General features: G+C 40.7%; 1 protein-coding gene across 3 annotated transcripts in view; it reads right to left on the reverse strand.

Annotated features, from left to right (window-relative positions):
- The window catches only part of ATXN10 (ataxin 10), a 124227-nt gene that overhangs the window by 5692 nt on the left and 96070 nt on the right, over nt 1-22465 (reverse strand). For 2 of the 3 annotated variants that reach the window (XM_014938384.1, XM_014938385.1), the window contains exons 10-11: nt 17282-17345; nt 647-1201 (exon numbers count right to left, since the gene is read on the reverse strand). The exons of the other annotated variant lie outside the window; for it this stretch is intronic. In XM_014938384.1, coding sequence (XP_014793870.1) covers nt 1014-1201; nt 17282-17345 — 252 coding nt within the window. In that variant the 3' untranslated portion in view covers nt 647-1013. Of the gene's footprint in view, nt 1-646; nt 1202-17281; nt 17346-22465 lie in introns of those variants that run through there. 3 annotated transcript variants of the gene reach the window in all.

A 22465-nucleotide genomic window follows, 5' to 3' on the forward strand; every position in this document is an offset into this window, starting at 1 on the left:
CCGCCCCTTTCTTCACCCCCTTTTTTCCCCCCATCTCATTCATGCCACATTCCACAGTGGCAGGGTCCAACAACAATATAGGAGGGTACCCAAAATGAAGAGGCAGGGCCTTCCATTCTTCTGCGTCTCTTGAATTAATTAACTGGAAATGAGTTTTGTCAATGTTTTGGAAAGGCAGAGGGGTGAAAAGAAACTGCTAGAATTAATCACAGTGAGAAACTACCTCTTCAGCAGTCTGCCAGAGTTCAGAAAACCCATGAGAAATGCAAAATAAAAGGAAAGTGGGCTGACTTACCATCCAAAGGAACAAATAAAATTCAAACAAACACCCGAGTCTCCAAAACAGAGACATGCCCCAGTGCAAAGGAATGTAGCATCTGTTGCCACAACAGCTTCATCTTTGTTTGTAATATACTTGTCATGAAGACTGAAAGGTAACAAGGTAAAAAAGACAAATTATGAATAATTTAAATACACAGGCGGCACGCCGTGTTCCATTCACTAAATGTTTATGTGCACCCAATGTTCCACTGATCATTATATAAGAGGAGATATTTAAGCACCACGACTGAAAACGAGTAACTTTCATTGTTTAGCCCTGACTCAGCACAGATCTTTTAAACAGAGAAGGCAGACTGCAAAGCAGTTATTCCTCTGTTGAGTTTTTAATGATAGTTATTCTCCAGGTTCAGCAATGGAAATTAGAACAACTCAATAGTGCACACATAACATCTTTCTGCTAACAAAAAAAAGAAAGCAATGACATTTCAACCATCTGAAAAGAAGGATCTTCTTCCATAGGTTAATTTACCTAGCTATTTAGAAAACGTGTAGGTGTCTTTTTGTTTACAACAGTGAAGGAGAATTATCATTTGGCAGTTTTCCTGAGAACAAATATAATACTTCCAGCAGACTGAAACTAAAACTGAAGAAATCTTGATTGCCTGAGCAGGGAAAAGTATTTTAAAAGAGAAATCCTCTTTTAATGATTTGACTGTTCTTAATTTTTTTGTTCACGAGGGCTTTTTCCTGGCAGATTTCAGAATTAACTTGTCATCTCGTTTCTCTATCTCTAAACCCATACTCTCAAGGGCAGAGTTGTCTGCCAGGCCCTTCTCCTCCATCTGTGCAATAAGCTCTTGGTTTCTCTCGTTCTGTTCGGTGAGATTTCGGATGGCATAGACTGCCCACTGGTTCACAACTGGTGGACAGAGTTAAGGATCATTTATTTCTTTAAAGATGAAGCAATACTTCTTTTATTACTGCAGCCCCCAATTCCCCCAATCCCTCAAACCTAGAAAAACAGTAGAAACCAAGGGCTGGAAAATTAAGACATTTACAAGCAATGATTCTGAACCTGCAAATACTTGCATATGAGGTAATTTAAGTTTAAATGATGTATGTCCATTAACTTCAGGCAAATTTACTAGGTTTTATCTTGAATTAAAAAAAAAAAACACCCAACCAACCAAAACACAAATGAACTGCAGGAATTAAAAGGACACATTGTTTTAAACCCAAATTACAGTTAATTGAAATGTTCCAGTGATCTTCCTAGTGAGATTTAAAAAACACCCTCAAAACAAAAGAAAACAAGTTAGTCACCGTGTTTACAATCGGGACACTTCAACACTACACTTCCAAGGACTCGCAAACAAAACGAGCTGTTAAATCAGGTACAAGAGAGATGACAACTATTATTTTTACCGTAAAAGTTCAGGAAATGTAGAAAAAGAGAAACATACCTTCCCCAGGTTAACAACTGAAAATAGCACAAATAGCACATGGGAGACACAAATATTTTAACTCCTACTGTTATCTAAACTCAGTCCTTTGTGCCTGGGTGCTTTTAGGAACATGCCAGCAGAAGAGACACTAGGATCACCAGCAGGTAGCTCCTGCTCACCTTTAAATGGGCACAAGCTGCAACTCATTCACCTACTAAGGTGGTCCCTTGAGGCCAGGATTGAGGCACATGTCAGGGCCGCAGACAAAGGATTTAAATTCCCAGGATTATCAGTCAGGCATCTTCCAAGTGAACTACAGTGTTCATTTTATGAAGTGTCAGAGATGTTAGTCCCAATTCTGCAGCTGAAAAGCTACGTTACGATATAATCTTTCCCCAGTTCCCCATACGGGAGGCAAGCCATTCTGAATCACACAAAAGTGGTTTGCCTGCAGGGCACCAATTATTTACTACATGTAGCTTCACATCCAGTGGAAGAATATGCATAATTTACTCATCTCCTTGACATCTTTTGGGTTGGACAGTGTCTAAGCACAGAGATAAGACAGTGCTCTTGTGGGCATTTGCCAGAGGGTGACTGGAGGGGAAAACTCAGTTGGGGAAGAAGATGGAAACTGCAGCCAAAAGAATAAAGCAGGGGAATTGGAATTGGAATTCTTCCACAAGCTGTCACGACAGCATTTGGAAAATCATTCTGCCACAAGCTGTCACGACAGCATTTGGAAAATCCAGTACCACTGCATGCACGGTCTTACAGTAGCAGTCTTGCCATTTTCTGGGTGCATTTTGCACTGATTGCTGTGCCTACCTTGCTGCCACCTCCAACAACCCCTCTCAGCAGAGGCAGCCTCTTGTGCTGGGTTGTTGGGACACACCAGGCAACGTGGATGAACACCAGAACGTAGCAGGAGCAGCTTTCTCAATATAAGACCCTGTCCTGCCTTCACGTGCTCACACTTTAAGAGAGAGAAAGTGACAAACTGAGAATACAGGAGACCCAAAAAAAAAAAAAAAAAAGAAAAAGTTATGACTATAGCTAACCACAGAGCTACTTAGATGCCAAAAGAGAAGAGAGAGAAGGGACTGAAATAAAAAGCATGTGAGGAACTGTGAACAGAGAGAAGGGTTTAAACGAAGAGCAGCTTGAAGAAACATCACAGGAAACACATGTCTAGGGAACAATCCTGCACTGGCACACACCAGTGAAACAGCTCCCTGTCTTTTAATAGCAGTTTAGATTTATTTTCACATTCAAGCAGCCCTGAACTGGAAATCAAAAATGGCAAAGCAGTAACAACTGTAGGGCTTTTTTTCCTGACAGTTCTTCATGCTTTATAAGGAAACGTGCTGCATTCCCCCTTCATTAAAAAAATTCTGGATCCAGTAACAGAGGAGAGAAATTAAGAAAAAACAATAATTAGGTATCACATCAAAGCCTTAACAGACGAACACGACTAAGAATATCAATGCATTCTCCTCTGTCAGTGCATCTCTACTGTGATGGAGTGAAAAGACAAGTGCCAAACTACATGTAAGTTACATAAATTGCACTGAAGATTACATTTGAGTGTATAAAACAATAAATTGCCACAGAAATCAAATCAGATGTAAGCAGAGTCTCACTCATCAGCTCCAACAGTAAGAATAAGTTTCAGAACAGTAAAGTGTGCAAGCTGACAAATGCACATGAACAAAGAGCTGAGTACAGGGAGATACCTAATGGGTCTTTCCGAGGTCTGATTTAAGGCATTTCGTGAGTGCCAAGAAGTAACATCAAGTTCTCCCTTGGACTCTCCCTCATGGACTGTGAGACACATGCTACCACCCTCTCTGGCTCTACTCCTGGGATCAGAGGATGACAGCAGACTTGCTGTGCTCCTAAAATACAATTCAGCTGAACACAGGGAGATACCTAATGGGTCTTTCCCAGGTCTGATTTAAGGCATTTCGTGAGTGCCAAGAAGTAACATCAAGTTCTCCCTTGGACTCTCCCTCATGGACTGTGAGACACATGCTACCACCCTCTCTGGCTCTACTCCTGGGATCAGAGGATGACAGCAGACTTGCTGTGCTCCTAAAATACAATTCTGCAGAAAATAGAGCACTTGCATAATAGAATACCTCCAAAAAAAAAAGTTATTTTCAAAGAGTGACAGACCTCAATCATGCAAAGTGCCACACAAAGTACTCTCCAATTTTTATTTATTTTTTTTTATGTATTAGCCTTGGGAATAATCCTGTTACCATCATCTTTATCTCCTTCAACACAAAACCTCTGCTAAACCCCACAGCAAATGATGTTTTCCTATTATCATATCCATTCATGCTTACATAATATCTAAGACATCCCCCATTATCTTATGAACTCTATCATCATTATGGCATTTATCATTATTGACTACTGTAGCTGAAGCTGAAAAATGGTTTCAATAACGTTTTCACTCACTCAAAAAACTCTTTTCTGTAGGTAGGTTTTCCATTGTAAATTCAGTCATGAATATGCATGATTCCCCTTGTTCACATGCTGTGTGAGGCTAAGACCTTTGGATGGCTGTGTGCAGACCTAGACAGACTTAAGTGTCAGCAGAGATTAAAGCTACTCCCCAGCTAATATTCACATTACCCTCTTGCTCCTCTCCAAAGATAGAGACACAGAGAGAAAATTAAACATATTCTAGAGCCTCTAATCCTACCAACACTTTAAGCACTTTATTGTACGCTCAGCTTTAGAAAGAGAGCTTCTAAAGTTTCCATAGTGACTACAAATAAGAGCATGAGCCTGTTTGTTGTGAAACTGCATAAAAGAAAAAGAAATGCAGCAAGCACAGTAGATCAGATTGTGCGGACTTGGCCAGGTTTTTCCAAGAGGACCTATTGCCCTCTCAAATTAATTAATATTATAGACAAGAAGTGAAGATTACACTATCTCTGTCACAGTGCAGAGGGCATACAGAAAAAAAAAAAAAAAAAAAAAAAAAATTTTTCAATTTAGGGAATGAAAGCAAACATTTGTGCACATTTATAGCAACTCTTTTCCAAAATCCATCAGTACTGTATGCTATGGGATTCCTGTGTAATTTTCACTTATACAAACAACACAACTGAATCAACTTGCCCTGTGTTCCATACTTGCGTAACTCATTTAATTTTGCAGAAGCTTCATTACTAGACTATCTGTGTTTAGGGAATGAAAGCAAACATTTGTGCACATTTATAGCAACTCTTTTCTAAAATCCATCAGTACTGTATGCTATGGGATTCCTGTGTAATTTTCACTTATACAAACAACACAACTTGCCCTGTGTTCCATACTTGCGTAACATACAGCAATTTAAAATAGTAGTAAGTTTTAAAAGTATTATCATTAACTAATAAAGGATACTGAAGAGTGGTGACAAGGTGAATGAAATACATACATCTGTTTTCTTAAGTCTCCTTGATAGCTATTAATACTGAGGAATTTATAAATGTAACATCCTTGGTGAAGAGTTTGATTTATTACATATTGTAATAAACTTTTTTTAAGTTAGACTATTTCCTGCACTACAAGTGATTTTCAATAATTAAATGATTACTTAGGAAACTTTCATTCTTAAGTCATTTGGCCTAATGAGAAAAAGAGGATATTCTTTGCCCAATTCCACTCCTCATTTAAATCAAATTTTTGACTACTTAAATACTACCTACATTTTAATCAAACATAGGAAGAGATACAAAACCTTATCAAGAAAGACAACCCATATGGGTTGGAACCCTAGTCAAATAGGATGTTTAATGCAACAGCAAAAGCCACCCAACTCAGAGCTTTTTTGGAACAGGTCTATAGGGCTAAAAACTCGAGATGATGAAAATACAATTCTTGTAAATTGCATTTCTTTCTGGTCTTCAACAAGTAATCCAATTATCACTTAAACTATAGACAGGAATGAAATACTGAAGTGTCACATTAGAAGAATCATTTCCACTTACAGACCCGACTGGACCACACTGAAAAAGACATAAACCATTCCCCGTTCAAGTCTTTCAGTCCTTTTAAGTACTTTTGTTTCACAGCAACATTAAGATAATTCTTCTCACCATTAAAAGAGGTCTCTAGACAGCCACTGCAATTGTTAAACCCAGTTTGGATCAATGAGCTGTGATTGACCACACGTAGTAGACAGACAGTATTTTGGTCCCTCACAGTCAGCCAAATTGCTCACAAAGCTCTACAAGTTTCTGCCTATTGGGGGTTTTAGTGGTTTTATGAAGTCTTTATCTTTTTTACATAACTTATCTTTTTTACATAACTTTTACTTGTGCTTAAGACCTAAGCACAAAAAAAAATAATCACAGAAAGTGTGAAGAACAAAAGGCTTTATCGTATTTACTTATTATAAAGAAGCTAATTCATACTTTTATAATTAATGCTTTGGACTCTATTTATACCTGATGTTCAATTATAAGCATCAGAAAACTTCAGGAATTCAGCCTATACAAAGTTAAAATACTCTGCCTAGAAGTTAGAATAAAAAGGTTTAATTCCTGTGCTTTTATTCCATAGCTGATAACTGCTATTCTGGGTTTAAAAGGCAGAAATGAGCAGTGCTGTATCAGCTGGGAATGTCCATCCTTCCTTCCTTCCTTCCTCCCTCTGCAGAGCAGCCACAATCCAACTCATTTAACCTAGGAGCCTCGTCCATCCTTCCTTCCTTCCTTCCTCTGCAGAGCAGCCACAATCCAACTCATTTAACCTAGGAGCCTCCAAGGTGGAGAGGCACCATTTGATGATGGAAGAGGCATTTCTTTCTGATCACCCTTTTTAAGGCTAAGATTTGTAACACTGGGGAACCTAAAGCAGAGGTTCATTTCTGCTATAGGTAACTCTCACCTGGTCCAAGAGACCAGTAGGAGGGCTGGACCATCCACCACTGAACAAGCTTCCATCTACACCACTACGTGGCAGCAAAGCTTCACTGGAAATGCATGAAGTAAGATGCCTGCAGCCAACCCTTTCTACTCCTTACTGGGACAGGAAGGCTAGGCACCCCCCCCATACAAATTTGCTTCCACAAAATACTTCGGCAAAGACAGAAAGCCTATCCCCAAAAACGTGAGCAGCTTGAATTCCGCTCTCTAGAAGACCACTGCTTTGCCCGAGAAAGGTCTCAAGAGACACCATCTCAGAATAGAGAAATGGGTAGAACTACTCAGTTTAAAGTAATCCAAAGAGTTTCAATACTAAGGTAACGTTCTCTGCCATTCGCAGCCTACAAAAACGAGGAAACATCCACAGCAGAAAATAACTGTATGTTAAATATTTTTTTCCAGTTCCCAAGCCTTCACTAACCTTCCACACCAGTAATTGCCTCTTCCTCCAGCAGACAAACACCATCTCTAGCCACCTTTATTTTCTCCAGTCTCTGAAGGTCCTACCTATCATCTGTAATGATGAACCCATTTCTTAAAGCGTGCCTTGTGGGATATGGGTTTCTTTAAAATGGAACTGCTATCTTCTGTATAATCCAGACAGGCATGTTATAACTCATGGATAACCTTCAGTGCAAGTTTACCCATTTAAGCATTTATGGCCAATAATTACACTTTGAGACCACAACGAACCATTATACCTCTTTTGCCCAACAGTTCTGCACAGAACACAGACAAAGGGAAGTCAGTCACTCTTGAAATCCATTCTGGTTCATGTACAAGATGCTGTCATGCCGTTTTCTGAAAGACACCCTATCTTGACTAGGAGATTTCACTATGTCCCTAAATAAACTCTTCCAGTGGGTAAACTCATTACAGTCTGTGATCCATTTCTCCTGTAGATTTGTTTAGAATTGTTTCTAAACACCGATTTTCATTATCGATTTTTAAAAAAGTAATTCACAGCTGATCATCAAGGCACTCAGTAAGCATCTTTTGCACAAACTAGAGAGAGAAACTAAGGGAAATATTCCAAGCCTTATATAATTATGTACCTCTTTCTTCCATTTGTATTTTTCAGCATCCCTTCTGAAGCATGGGCATCAGAGCTACATAACAAATTCTGCCAAAATTTGCTATATGGCTGATTACAGGTGAAACGCAGTCGCCTGCTCCTTCTGCCTATTAGTAATTCAGAAGAAGTGAAAACCAAAAGCTCACAATATTTACCTCACAATAGCTGTCCTCTCACTCCTAGCTACAGTCCCACAAGTAGAGTCCAAGTTCTCCAGGTCATTCAGAAATATGTTGTCAGCACTGTCCAATTCTGACACCCAGACTCAAATCACAGAATCATCTAGGCTGGAAGAGACCCTTGGGATCATCGAGTCCAACCATCCACCCTACTCTAAAGTCCTCCCCTACACCATATCCCCCAACACCACATCTAAACGGTTCTTAAACACAGCCAGGGATGGTGACTCAACCCCCTCCCTGGGCAGCCTATTCCAGTGTCTGACCACTCTTTCTGTGAATAATTGTTTCCTAATGTCCAGTCTAAACCTACCCTGGTGCAACTTGAACCCATTACCCCTTGTCCTATCATCTGTAACTTGGGAGAAGAGACCAACCCCCACCTCTCTACACCCTCCTTTCAGGGAGTTGTAGAGAGCAATAAGGTCTCCCCTCAGCCTCCTCTTCTCCAGACTGAACACCCCCAGCTCCCTCAGCCTCTCCTCATAAGACTTGTTCTCCAGACCCCTCACCAGCTTTGTTGCCCTTCTCTGGACCTGCTCCAGCACCTCAATGTCTTTCCTGTGGTGGGGGGCCCAAAACTGGACACAGTACTCGAGGTGGGGCCTCACCAGTGCTGAGTACAGGGGGACAATCATCTCTTGGGCCCTACTCGCCACACTGTTCTTGATACAGGCCAGGATGCTGGTGGCCTTCTTGGCCACCTGGGCACACTGCTGGCTCATGTTCAGCCCACAGTTGACCAACACCCCCAGGTCCTTTTCTGCCCGGCAGCTCCAGCCACTCTGTCCCCAGCCTGGAGCGCTGCAGGGGGTTGGTGTGACCCAAAATCATGAGGTTCATTCTTAGTTCCAAAGCTTGACCACATTTAAGTACATACTCCAGTGACGTCCAGCTAAATGGTACCCAATATTCATTAAAGTATTGTTTACTCCTTCAAAAACGTGGGTTATTACGGTATTTCTTACCTAGAGCAACACGGGGATTTTTCTCCCTAGATCACTGGTATTTCTTGGTTAACAGATTACACAAGACACCACTGAACAGTATTATATACCCAGATTGCTATTAGTCTGTAATGCCTGCCAGCTAAACAACATTTAATCCATCCTCTGTGTGCCACCTTTCATGGTTTGTGGGACTTAAAAGCACAGTGCCAACACACCTCAGCATACTATGAAATTATACACAAAATTTTAGTCAAGTACTCCAGAGCTACAAAAGCCATAGTACACGTTTAGCTATGTCAGGCTATTTTTATTATAATGTCTCTCATGCCAAAGTTTACAGAACTTTCAAAAAAGTTAAGCCACAACCTCTAGTTTGTTTTACTTCTTCCTATACTCAGACTTGTAATACTAGCCTTAAACCATGAATATGACACATTCATTTTTGCTGCTCAGGCTGCCAATTTTTTTAAAAATTATGACTTACATTTTTAATAGAAACCCATAATTTATGAGTACCTATAAATCATCTGGTTTTAAAACAGAAAGAATCACACCCTTGATCAATCTCAAGCTAATGCTCCGCAGTTGCCATATTATGTTCTTTCAGTCCCTTCTATTACACTAACCCCATTTTAAGAATTCATGACAACTAAATCTGTTAGTTATCTATAAGAGGCAACAGAGAGTTAGCAGGTTGTTACATTAAAAAGAAAAAGCTTCAGTTACTGTTACCTACCTGTTAAAAATGCCTTAGCTTCTCTTATTTTCCCAGGTACAGAAAAAAAAAGGCAGGCAAAATTCCATTAAATTGAAACTCATGTATCAAATTACTATTAAAACCTAGCACAAACATGGAGATGTAAAACACTATAGCATAGGGGGATGGTAATTGTGTTCACAAACTGATTAAATATCAGGCAGACGGTAATAATTTTAAATTTCCTTGGACATGTAAAGAAAAAAGCTCCACCTATACACAGAAACACATTAATGTGCATTTACATGCATAGATACAGAAATAAACGGCTTTTCTAAAATGCTTTAAATGGAAATTACAGAAGTCATATAAAACTTTCAAAAATTTGGTATGTCTCAAAAAACAAACCTAGTTAATACGTGAGATGTGGTCAAGCTAATTATAATTTATCGCTCTAAGGTAGATGACAAGATAAACTGACTCACAATGGATAGAAGCTCTTTTGCTATTTATAATTCGTGGATGTTAACCTATTTATATAGATTCAACAAAGATCTGTATGCCAGTTTACAGACTGGAAGCCTGTAACCAGTGGTGTCCCCCAGGGGTCAATACTTGGTCCAGTGCTGTTCAATATATTCATCAGTGACCTGGATGAGGGCACAGAGTGTATCCTCAGCCAGTTTGCTGATGATACCAAACTGGGAGGGGTGGCTGACACCCCGGAGGGCCGTGCTGCCATCCAGCGAGATCTGGACAGGCTGGAGAACTGGGTAAGGAAGAACCTCATGAGGTTCAACAAGGAAAAGTACAAGACCCTGCACCTGGGGAAGAAGAATGTCAGGTACCAATACAGGTTAGGCATGGACCTGCTGGAGACAAGATCTGAAGAAAAGGATCTGGGGGTGCTGGTGGACAACAAAATGACAATGAGCCAGCAGTGTGCTCTTGTGGCCAGGAGGGCCAACGGGATCCTGGGCTGCACAGGGAAGAGTGTGGCCAGCAGGTCAAGGGAGGTCATTCTCCCCCTCTGCTCTGCACTGGGGAGGCCACAACTGGAATCCTGCCTCCAGTTCTGGGCTCCCCAGTTCAAGAGGGACAGGGAACTACTGGAAAGAGTCCAGCGAAGGGCAACAAAGATGATTCAAGGATTGGAGCATCTCCCTTATGAGGAGAGACTGAGAGAGCTGGGACTCTTTAGTCTGGAGAAGAGAAGGCTGAGGGGAGACCTTATTAATGCTGACAAGGATCTCAAGGGCGGGCTGAGGGAGGAGGGAGCCAGACTCTTCTCAGTGGTTCCCAGTGAGAGGACGAGGGGCAACGGGCACAAGCTGGAACACAAAGGGTTCCACTTGAATATGAGGAAGAACTTCTTCCCGGTGAGGGTGGCAGAGCCCTGGAAGAGGCTGCCCAGGGAGGTCGTGGAGTCCCCTTCTCTGGAGATTTTCAAGCCCCACCTGGATGCTCCTGAGTGACATGCTCTGACAAGCTCTGGGTGGTCCTGCTTCAGCAGGGGAGTTGGACTAGATGATCTCTATGGTCCCTTCCAACTCTAAAAAATCAGTGAAATTCAGTTTACCTATGAGCATACTACTTGGGTATTTTATTGATTCAGGGTTTCTGAATAACCTATGTGGCATAACTCCCACATCTGCTGCTTTTGGTAATTTCAAATGTCCCTTTATGACAAGTAAGCAAAACAATGAAGGTAAATGAATCTCCAGCTCCAGTCTCATAGACACCAGATGATGTCCAGTTTGCATCCAAAAATAACAACAGTTAAATAAATGGGTGTTTTGAAAGATGCAACTGAATTATAACCAACTAAAGTTTTTCTCCCGTGTTCTGCAAAATAGCTATTAGGCACAATTGTGTCTGCTATGATTTCAGGAAATGGTTGCATGTCCTTGAAGAAATCTCAGAACACCAAGAGATAAGACCAAACCAACAAGGTCAGCGGAATGGACTGCAAATATATCCTTTAGTAAGAAGGAAAAGGGTAGATTTTGGAAATAGAAAAAAAGAAGTCTAAACAAAGATCTGGGGAAGCAAGAGAAAACGATTTAAGGATGAGGAAGGAGCTACACAGGACAAGGCATTCACCAGCTGAAGTTACAGATTGTTTTAATAATAGTGACTGAAAATGGAACAACAGAAAAATGACAGAATAAAGGTATTATGCAAAGCATTGGCCATATGACATCTGAATATTCTTTGGAGGCATGCAAGAAACAATGTCAAGAAGACAGACTGAAATATGATAAGGTGGTTGTAGAAGGCATTCCATTCTCAACAATATTTCTGAACCACTCCTAGCTTTATTTAAAAAAAACAAACCTTTGGGTTTCAAATTTCTAGTGCTCCGTCTCAGCCCAGAGGGGAATTTTTCAAAAGAAAGTCTACAGAAAAATCAAGCAAGCTGTTTGAGCTATAAAAGCAGTGAAATATTATATTTTCTCTGTTGTTCCCCCCCGCCTCCCCCAGTGCTCCCGGTAACTAAAGATCCACTTTCTTTCAAGAATTCAAGCCTGTCATGTATTTAAATCCACCAAGAGGATTAGGGCAGAGGACAAATATGACAATATTTGGTTTAGAAATAGAGTTATTAACTTTAATTCCTCACTTTTACATGCATGAGTTGGTGCCTACAGAGATTACTCTTCTCAAGGGATTAGAAATATTATAATGTAACATTTGAAAGAGCCTCCTCGCATTCTGTACAGCTCTGTTAAACTTTCTCCAGCTCTAAGAGGGACCCTGTACTTCTCACAGGTTTCTTAATAATGATAGTTATACTGAAGCTGTGTAGAAGTGAGATACTGAAGAACAGACATAATATTTACATCTCTGCAAAAAAAAAACCTGTTCTTGCTCAATGAATGACCACGCTTGTAGCTATTCCAGTCTATAGTCTGATCAGTTCATCTGACTAACTGTAAGATATAGAGGAACTAAGGTTTGTGCAGATGCCACAAAAAGAAATCCTCCACACTCTCTGGGGTCTCAGAGAAGAATTCTCAGCATGTAGGAGTTGAATTGGACTGAACTGGAGTGTGGCAATACACTGATTTCTTCTTGCTTGACCTTTTTTTTCCATTCTAGTTCCATCAACAGTAGCTGGCTGGCACTCAGTTGATGTTTTGTGTTGGTTTCAGCACTAGGAACCTCAAGGTTCAGGCCAACAAATTTCTGCTCTTTACCTGTGCTGACAAGTCCCATTCTTCCACTCCCAACCTCAGCCACTGCCAGGTCACTAAAAGCTCACTATCTACCTTTTTGTTAAAAGTCAATGGGACAATCAGTACCAGTTTGCAGAAAATAATCTTCTAAGAGTGTTCTGTCTCCAAGGGTAAGGGCTGCAATAGCAGCAACCTGTGATAATGCCAAACCTGAGCCACCTCCCAAAGAAGAGACTTCCATTCAGCCCAGGTAAACTTTGGCCTTCCTTGTGCAGCAAGGCAAGTGTCCACGGGATGAGGAAAAGGGAAATTAATTGCAAGTGAGCAGAACTTGACTGGGCAGGAGAAAGTCATTACCGCTTTCATCAGGAGGCTAGGTCTTATGCATTGACCAGATGCACTGAAATAACATGATTTTATGTATGCTTTTGAAAATACAGAACCAAATAGGTCACCTCAAACTACTAAATGCATTGGCAGTGCCTAAAGTGAGCTTTCCAAAGAAAGGCAACCATTACTAATGTAACGTTATGTTGTATTTTCTTGCCAACATACACGAGATAGCCACATTTACGTGAAAATGCTCAACTAAAAACTTAACTCACACTCCTATTTTTGCTTTCTACTGGCTTCTATTCAGCTGTGAGGCTTTTTTACAGTATGTGGCCTATTTTAGGTTACACTCTGTAACTTAGAAATGAAACGTCTGTCAGCTCCCCCAAAAGTCTTTGCTGGCATCTCACAAAAACAAACTGCCATTGTTGTAGACCATTGCAACTTGATTTCTTCTAGCCAAAAGTTTCATGAACCACAATTATACTTGCTGCTGCCACGAAGTCAGAAGTATTTGCAATCTACCTCTCAGATGACTTTCAAACTGAATATAATAGAAGAAGCTTAGGGAAGGAGTATTTGAAAATAAACTTACATCTTCTACATTTTCATCCATTATTCAAACTAAGGGGATATCAACAGCAACCACAGGTTTTCCCCTCCTAAATGCTAAAAATTCTTACTCCTAAAACACAGCCAGCTGGATTTTTACTCATATAAACAAACATGTATGTGTGTGTGTGCATATACACACACATACTACACAGCAGGATATTTTTTCTTCAAGGATATTTTTTCCTTCTTCTTCTGCCCTTTTTGCTAACAGGAAAACATGCCTGATTAGGAGTTAATATAATATGGACACCTGCTTGAGGTCATTCCAATTAAATTCAGACGTTCACAAAATCAATTTATCAAGAGACCTACTATAAGAATCTCAAAAGGCTAACACCAGCAAGCATCCTGAAAAAACAAAGATTATTCCATCTTCAAAACTTCTGATTCTCAAGTTTTATCTGTTAATCTAACAGCTATCACATTGCAGCACTTTGGATAATATGGTTTTTCCTATATTAGTAACAAATATTTGTAAGGACAGACATTAAATTTTAAAAAAACCCACCAACAACCAAAACAACAAAATCAAAAAACCCTCACAATCAAACCCCCCCAACTAGAGAAGGCACATCCTTGCGTGTTACCCCTGACCCTAAATGTTAGGGAGAAGCATAAAACCAGACAACTTAGTTAAGGTAAGTTGAAAAGTCTTCAGTAACAAACAGGTTAGCTTATTTAAAGTCTTTCGTAAGCATCTTTTTTTGTATGATTAGGGTCAACAGTCTTTTGATCAGAATGGGCTGGGCTCCCTCTTTATGTTTGCCTGTGAACAGAATCTGTGAAGGGCCAGAAATGAAGCTGGAAGGAGCAGAAAGAGGTTAGTGTAAGGTAAAAGACAAGAACAAAGAGAAGGGCTCTTCTCTGATGCTACAGCCTGCCAGACACGAGGAAGATGGTAGCTCAGAGAACAAAATAGAAGATATTTTCATTGAGAACACCTTTTCAACCCAAATAACCTGAAAAAGCAGGATCTGGAGTAAATTTTTTACTGGTATTACTGAGAAAGGCATCTCCAACTCCCTCTGCTATTCTGCGGCAGGACAATTTATTTGCTTTTAAACACAGGTTACGTAAGTAAAGCACAATGCTTCCAACTTTTCTGAAGCAGAACAAGAAGCTGAATTTTCAAACCCAGAAATCTCTCTCATGGAAGAGCCTTTCCTTAATGCAAAGGCAAACCCTGGCTGAAGAGCTACACCGAGCTCTCCCTCACAGCTTCCTACATCACCTTGGCAAACGGGAGCACCACTGAGGGATCAGATTTGAATTTCAGCAAGTCTCTCAACACCCAGCTCAAGAGCTGCCTAAACACTTCCTCTTAATTTAATCTTCCTTGAAAAGAGAAAAGTGACGAAATCTATTCACTCCGGATCATAAAGTAACAACGTGGGCAATTTTAAGATGTTTCAGTTTGAAGCAAGTAGGCTTTCAAATCTCAGTAAGAGCATTCCTCTGGTTTACCAGCATCACAAAATAGGTTTTGCACCAGACAGGGCTGTGTGGGCAGAGGGAGGAGAGGAACAGTTCAGTCTCTTCATTGTTACTGAATGGAGTCAGGCACCTACACGCCACTAAGGACTTGGTTTGTAGTGTCTAGAAGTAGCAGAACATGCTGCAAAGCAGGTGAAAGGAAAGGCCAAATCCAACTGCAAACTCCTCTTCTGCTTCCCTGCGTAAGACACGCTGAGAATGCAGCGGGCGAGGAATATGAGAAGCAGGAGAGAAGCAGGGGAGCATTAACTCCACGTAGCAGGAGAGCACCTGGAATATCTCTTGGTCAAAACGATGAACAGAGCAGTAGCCAGGAGCTGTGCTCCAAAAGCTGACGCAGCAAACTTTTGGCACAGCAGGTTAGTCCCTCCTCTGCCCTCGTGCTACTGATTTTTTTCATAGACCCGAACGCTGTCCGCTACGGATCGGCGGTGAAAGTTCATACTAAGAGGTGTCATTATGTCTAGTAAGTCTTTAAAAACCAAGTAAACAAAGTTTTATCCTCTGGTAAGAAGTTTATAGTACAGCCATAAAACGTCAGCCTGCATCAAAAGGTGTAAGAATTTCCACACTGCTCAAAAGGCAGTAAAGACTCCCATGGTATTTTATTTTCATTTAGTTCAGGATCGTAAATTACAACTCTAACCCTTTGAAGGCCTCAAACTTGATCCTCTTTTACTAACAGCTAAAACGAAGGATTAATCCTAGAAAGAAATTCTGAAAGTCCTTGCACAGCTGTGCTCTCCAGCAGAGGAAGAGGAACTTGGGATCAAAACTCCTTACTAGGTTTGCTTAGACCCAATCTGCTTAGAGAAAGGTAACTTTCCTTGCCCTTCCCACCACATCCAGCAGTGCCCCCCACCAGAATCAGACCGTGGAAGGACAACTCTTCTACTCAGCAGGCTGTCAAGAGACACTCAGAAAGGTCTCCAACTATAGGAATAATGATAAATGTAAAAAACTTGCATGTTAAGCAACCGAGTAACTCAGAGGATACTTCACACCCATTGCTCCTCCAACCAGCTTGTTAACATGTATGCTATCCTCTGTCCCTACATTATTTCATCCTTTTAAGATATATTTATACGTAGATGGTGTTCTACAGCACACAGTTATGAGAATAGGCAACATTTTCACAACTTTTTTTTCTTTCTTTTAAAATACTTGTTAAAAAGTGCGCCTTTTCTAACAATTTAATTTAAAAAACATGTTTCACGTGTTCAGTATAAGAAAGCTGAAAATTTTTGTTTTACAATACTTGTTAAAAAGTGTGCCTTTTCTGACAATCTAATTTAAAAAACCCGTTTCACGTGTTCAGTATAAGAAAGCTGAAATTACTCTAGACAGGGAAAGCATTTGATTTCCAGATGCTCTTATCAGAAACTGACAAGGAGCTAATGATTAGATGACAGAAAATAATAGCTCACCCACTGAACGCATCAGCAGGATTACCAGACAGTTCCTGAAGAGATGGATAAATCTGCTTAAGAATTGTTTCTCTTCAATATAAAGTTATTTCCCTCGAATAGCAATCTACCTTGGAAAGTCTCTGCTCTTAAACCCCAGGAAAAAAATCCCAAATAGGGAGCACAATGCCATTTATATTCAAATCTCCCCGACATTTCAGTAATCTGCATCATTAATTCTCTCAATTATACACATTTCATTACAGCTTGCTAGCCTTGTCTCTGTGCTTAGAATAAGTTCTCCAGCCAGATTTACGAAGCATATAGAATTGATGGGGTACTTCTTTTAGTCTATTGAATAAATTTCAGGTGAAGGAAAAGCTCCAAGATCTGACAGGATGACCAAACGTAGTCTTAATTCAGATTTCTGTCAGTTAGCTCTCCAAATTGACGTCTGTAAACCAGGAATATTTATTATTTTAGGAAAAAGAATATAACCACAGTTCAACTTACTAAGACTCCAGTTCACGAAAGCATATTTATGAGTTTGCTCACTTCTGAACCAAGCATTTAAATCCAACCTGGGCCAGTCAGACTTAGGTACCAAATGAAAGCAATGCTGACATAAATACATTAAACCCCCACACCTTTTCTTACGAGTCATATTCAGTAATTAGAATTCCTTTTGTAAAGGATACAAGGATTGTTGTCATCAATGCTGCAGTTGTCCAGGATCAAGGAGATGCCATCTAATTCATAAACCTAAATAAAACCAGAAGTTTAATTTAACAGATGTCTCAACAATACTAGTGATGTTGCATGCAAGAAATATGTAAAAATATATCGGGGATTTTTATTTCATGAAAAATATTAACCATGTTAACATAAATAGCAGAGTAAGTCTGGTATTATCAGCAGTATCACAAAGGAATAACACAAGCAGACATTAATTTCACATTCTTCCTTCAGTTAGCAGGTGTTTGAGGTATTTTCCATGTCATGCTTCTCACACCGAGTCAGAGAAGCTACCCTTATTGACAGCTCATGCTTGCTTCCTGAAGGAAGAACCATGAAAAACTGCTGAGTGACAAAAATAGGGAAAAAAAAAAGTTGAAAATTATACATGTTAGCATGGGGACACGTGTATTCTATAACTATGCAGCCTTCAAAAGCAATGTCTTACCTGTATGTACTTAAGCACAAATTCTTTGTGTCAAGTAAGAGCCACTGACCTTTTTCCTTCGATAAGGTGCTCATTACATAATTAGCAAACCAGCAAAGACAAGTTCTGTCTTTTTTTATTTTCTTTATCTACACGTTCCTATATATACATGTGAATTCACAAATCACACTAATACATTTTTGTGTGAGATAATAATGTATAATCCTAATGGACTCACACTACCAAGAACTCGGGACAAGCTAATGGCAACAATAAATATGTAGCATAATTATCTTAAGAAAGGTATATACCATAAGAAATTTATCTAGACTTCTAAGGTACAGTGTAACACCATAAATCATCATGCATATTTATAGCTCCAGAAAGCATCACGTATTTAAATGAAAACCCCTTCTAAATTACCAGCAAGATTTCAATCTTGCAAATACCTTAAGATACAGAAGCTTTTTTTAAAAAAAAATTACAAAATTATTTTTAAAAATACTTGACAGCATGGCGATTCATTATTTATATTCACCTTAAGATACAGAAGCTTTAAAAAAAAAATTACAAAAGTATTTTTAAAAATACTTGACAGCATGGCGATTCATTGTTTATATTATTATACTTTTATATTATTTATACTCTTTAAGCCACCTGGACAGGGCCTTGAGCAACCTGATCTGCATTTAAGCAGGGGAGCTGGACAACAGGTTCCTCCAGAAGTCCCTTCAACCTCAAGCTGTCTGTGATTCTGTGATGGCCAAACCATACTTGTCTAAATCTTAAATTCCTTAATTCCTTAAAATTAAATGTCAAACAAAAACCTGGTGGGCTAAGAAATTTAGATCAAACGTCAGTTTAGGTTGTGGCTTGATGAGAGGATTCATTATTTATATTATTATACTTTTATATTATTTATACTCTTTAAGCCACCTGGACAGGGCCTTGAGCAACCTGATCTGCATTTAAGCAGGGGAGCTGGACAACAGGTTCTTCCAGAAGTCCCTTCAACCTCAAGCTGTCTGTGATTCTGTGATGGCCAAACCATACTTGTCTAAATCTTAAATTCCTTAATTCCTTAAAATTAAATGTCAAACAAAAACCTGGCTAAGAAATTTAGACCGAACGTCAATTTAGGTTGTGGCTTGATGGGCCTTGAGCAACCTGATCTGCATTTAAGCAGGGGAGCTGGACAACAGGTTCCTCCAGAAGTCCCTTCAACCTCAAGCTGTCTGTGATTCTGTGATGGCCAAACCATACTTGTCTAAATCTTAAATTCCTTAATTCCTTAAAATTAAATGTCAAACAAAAACCTGGTGGGCTAAGAAATTTAGATCAAACGTCAGTTTAGGTTGTGGCTTGATGAGAGGATTCTCTCTTCGTCTAAATCTTAAATTCCTTAATTCCTTAAAATTAAATGTCAAACAAAAACCTGGCTAAGAAATTTAGACCGAACGTCAATTTAGGTTGTGGCTTGATGAGAGGATTCTCTCTTCCATCTTTTTTCCCCCCAAATAAGGTATGCTTTTATGTATCGTGTCGAACAACAAATCATGAAGTTTACACTGCAGGATGAATCAGATTTCTGAAATGCAAGTTGTGTGGTAAGAGAGGAAAGTTGGGTAAAAGGAGATTTAGATGTGAAATCCAAAACAGACTACTGTTCAGTAAAACCAAATTCAGAGACAAATATGAGCACATCCCTCTAACAAGTTTCTTTTCAGAAAATCTTATTGCATTGTCTCAACATAAGAAAGTAACAGAGATGGAGATATGAACAGCCAAGGCTGATATGTAAGAAAAACAAACAGCACTGCTAAGCTTTTAAGACCTAACTGGCACATCTGTGCTAACATGCATATCTATACCTGCATGAAAAACAGCTAACAACAGAAGTTAAAAAAATATCCTTTTTTTTTTTTCATGAAATTTTTGTGTTTTCTCCGAATATCACGCATCATGTATGATGTCATACTTCAAAGCTTGAACAAACAATGACCTTTCAGTAATACAGGACTTATCTGCCTACAGTGTCACCTTTTATTTTCCAGCAGTGAAACGCTGAACGGTACAAATTAATCTAGATTAAGCACCTCTCCGAATATCACGCATCATGTATGATGTCATACTTCAAAGCTTGAACAAACAATGACCTTTCAGTAATACAGGACTTATCTGTGCTTGGGAAATGTCAGTTCTTTGATTTTCATGCTGTAGCCAAACTCGGATATGCCTACAGTGTCACCTTTTATTTTCCATCAGTGAAAGGCCGAACGGTACAAATTAATCTAGATTAAGCACCGTCAACTGAAATAAACTATGCAATCTGTTCCTCTTTGATTCAAATGAGATATTAGGTTAACAGAGAAAGTAAATATTGAGGGAAAGTAACATTTTAACTAAAATCCACGCATGCTTCCAAAAGTTACTGCGGGAATATGTAACCAGTGTTACCAGTGGTTACCACTGTAACCAGTGGAGTCCCCCAGGGGTCAATACTTGGTCCAGTGCTGTTCAATATATTCATCAGTGACCTGGACGAGGGGACAGAGTGTATCCTCAGCCAGTTTGCTGATGATACCAAACTGGGAGGGGTGGCTGACACCCCAGAGGGCCGTGCTGCCATCCAGCGAGATCTGGACAGGCTGGAGAACTGGGTAAGGAAGAACCTCATGAGGTTCAACAGGGAAAAGTGTAGGGTCCTGCACCTGGGGAAGAAGAATGTCAGGTACCAGCACAGGTTAGGGGTGGACCTGCTAGAGGCAACTACTGAAGAGAAAGATCTAGGGGTTCTGGTGGACAGTAAAATGACAATGAGCCAGCAGTGTGCTCTTGTGGCCAGGAGGGCCAACGGGATCCTGGGCTGCGTAGGGAAGAGTGTGGCCAGCAGGTCAAGGGAGGTCATTCTCCCCCTCTACTCTGCACTGGGGAGGCCACAACTGGAATCCTGCGTCCAGTTCTGGGCTCCCCAGTTCAAGAGGGACAGGGAACTGCTGGAGAGAGTCCAGTGAAGGGCAACAAAGATGATTCAAGGATTGGAGCATCTCCCTGATGAGGAGAGACTGAGAGAGCTGGGACTCTTTAGTCTGGAGAAGAGAAGGCTGAGGGGAGACCTCATTAATGCTGACAAGGATCTCAAGGGTGGGTTGAAGGAGGAGGGAGCCAGACTCTTTTCAGTGGTTCCCAGTGAGAGGACGAGGGGCAACGGGCACAAGTTGGAACATAAGAGGTTCCACTCAAATATGAGGAGAAACTTCTTCACGGTGAGGGTGGCAGAGCCCTGGAACAGGCTGCCCAGGGAGGGTGTGGAGTCCCCTTCTCTGGAGATCTTCAAGCCCCACCTGGATGCTCCTGAGTGACATGCTCTGACAAGCTCTAGGCAATCCTGCTTCGGCAGGGGAGTTGGACTAGATGAACTCTATGGTCCCTTCCAACTCTAAAATTCAGTGAAATTCAGTGAAATATAATGAGACTCCTTCAAGGTTAATCGTGAACAGAAGCAGTAAGCCACAGCTTTAGAGTATAATGAGACTCCTTCGAGGTTAAATATGAACAGAAGCAGTAAGCCACAGCTTTAGAGATAACACAAAAACCAGTTGCTAACTACCACTGCCTTATACATCCACTGAGCGTGTCTTGAACATTGTATGATTAAGCTCTACATATCATTTGACCGAGTTAGGCATAGCTTTTGTCACCATGCCTTAGCATGTCACCTGTGACTTACTACACAGTGAAATGAAGCAAGGAAATGACACTTTACAACGTTCTCACAAATCAATAGACTTCTTAGAGTGACTTGTGAGGTGAAGAGCTTCAATTCCTGAGCAACCACTACTAGAGAAGTTCCAGTCCACACCCCAGCTGTTCCCGAACCACCAGTGACCCACTGAAACAGCATTTTACGATAACTTAAAATTCATGCCAGTGTACTGTAATGATCCGGGCTGCAACGGGAGCCATTCAGCATTTGCAGTTCAGAACTTTCCTGGTGGACAACAGGATGACCATGAGCCGAGAATTTTCCTGGTGGACAACAGGATGCCCATGAGCCAGCAATGGGCCCTTGTGGCCAAGGTGGCCAATGGCATCCTGGGGAGCATCAGGAAGAATGTGACCAGCAGATCGAGAGAGGTCATCCTGCTCCTCTACTCTGCCCTGGAGAGGCCCAGTTTGGAGTCCTGTGTCCAGTTCTGGGCTCCCCAGTTCACAAAGGACATGGAACTGCTGGAGAGAGTCCAGCAGAGGGCTACAGAGATGATCAAGGGAACGGAGCGCCTCTCTTATGAGGAAAGGCTGGGAGACCTGGGGCTGTTCAGCCTAGAGAAGAGAAGACAGAGGGGATCTTATCAATGCTTATAGATATCTAATGGGCAGGTGTCAAGAAGATGAGGTCAAACTCTTCACACTGGTGCCTGGTGCCAGGATGAGGGGCAATGGACACAAGCTGGAACACTGGAAATTCCATCTGAACATGAGGAAAACCTTCTTCACTTTGAGGGTGGCAGAGCCCTGGAAGAGGCTGCCCAGAGAGGTGGTAGAGTCTCCTTCTCTGGAGACATTCAAAACCAGCCTGGATACGCTCCTGTGCAACCTGCTCTAGGTGAACATGCTTTGGCAGGGGGGTTGGACTGGATGATCTCCAGAGGTCCCTTCCAACTCTTACAATTCTGTGATTCTGCGATTTCTGCAACGATAATGCAGTTCAAATCGCAAA

The sequence above is a fragment of the Calidris pugnax genome, unplaced genomic scaffold (assembly GCF_001431845.1).
Source record: "Calidris pugnax isolate Ruff unplaced genomic scaffold, ASM143184v1 scaffold47, whole genome shotgun sequence".
NCBI lineage: Eukaryota > Metazoa > Chordata > Aves > Charadriiformes > Scolopacidae > Calidris > Calidris pugnax.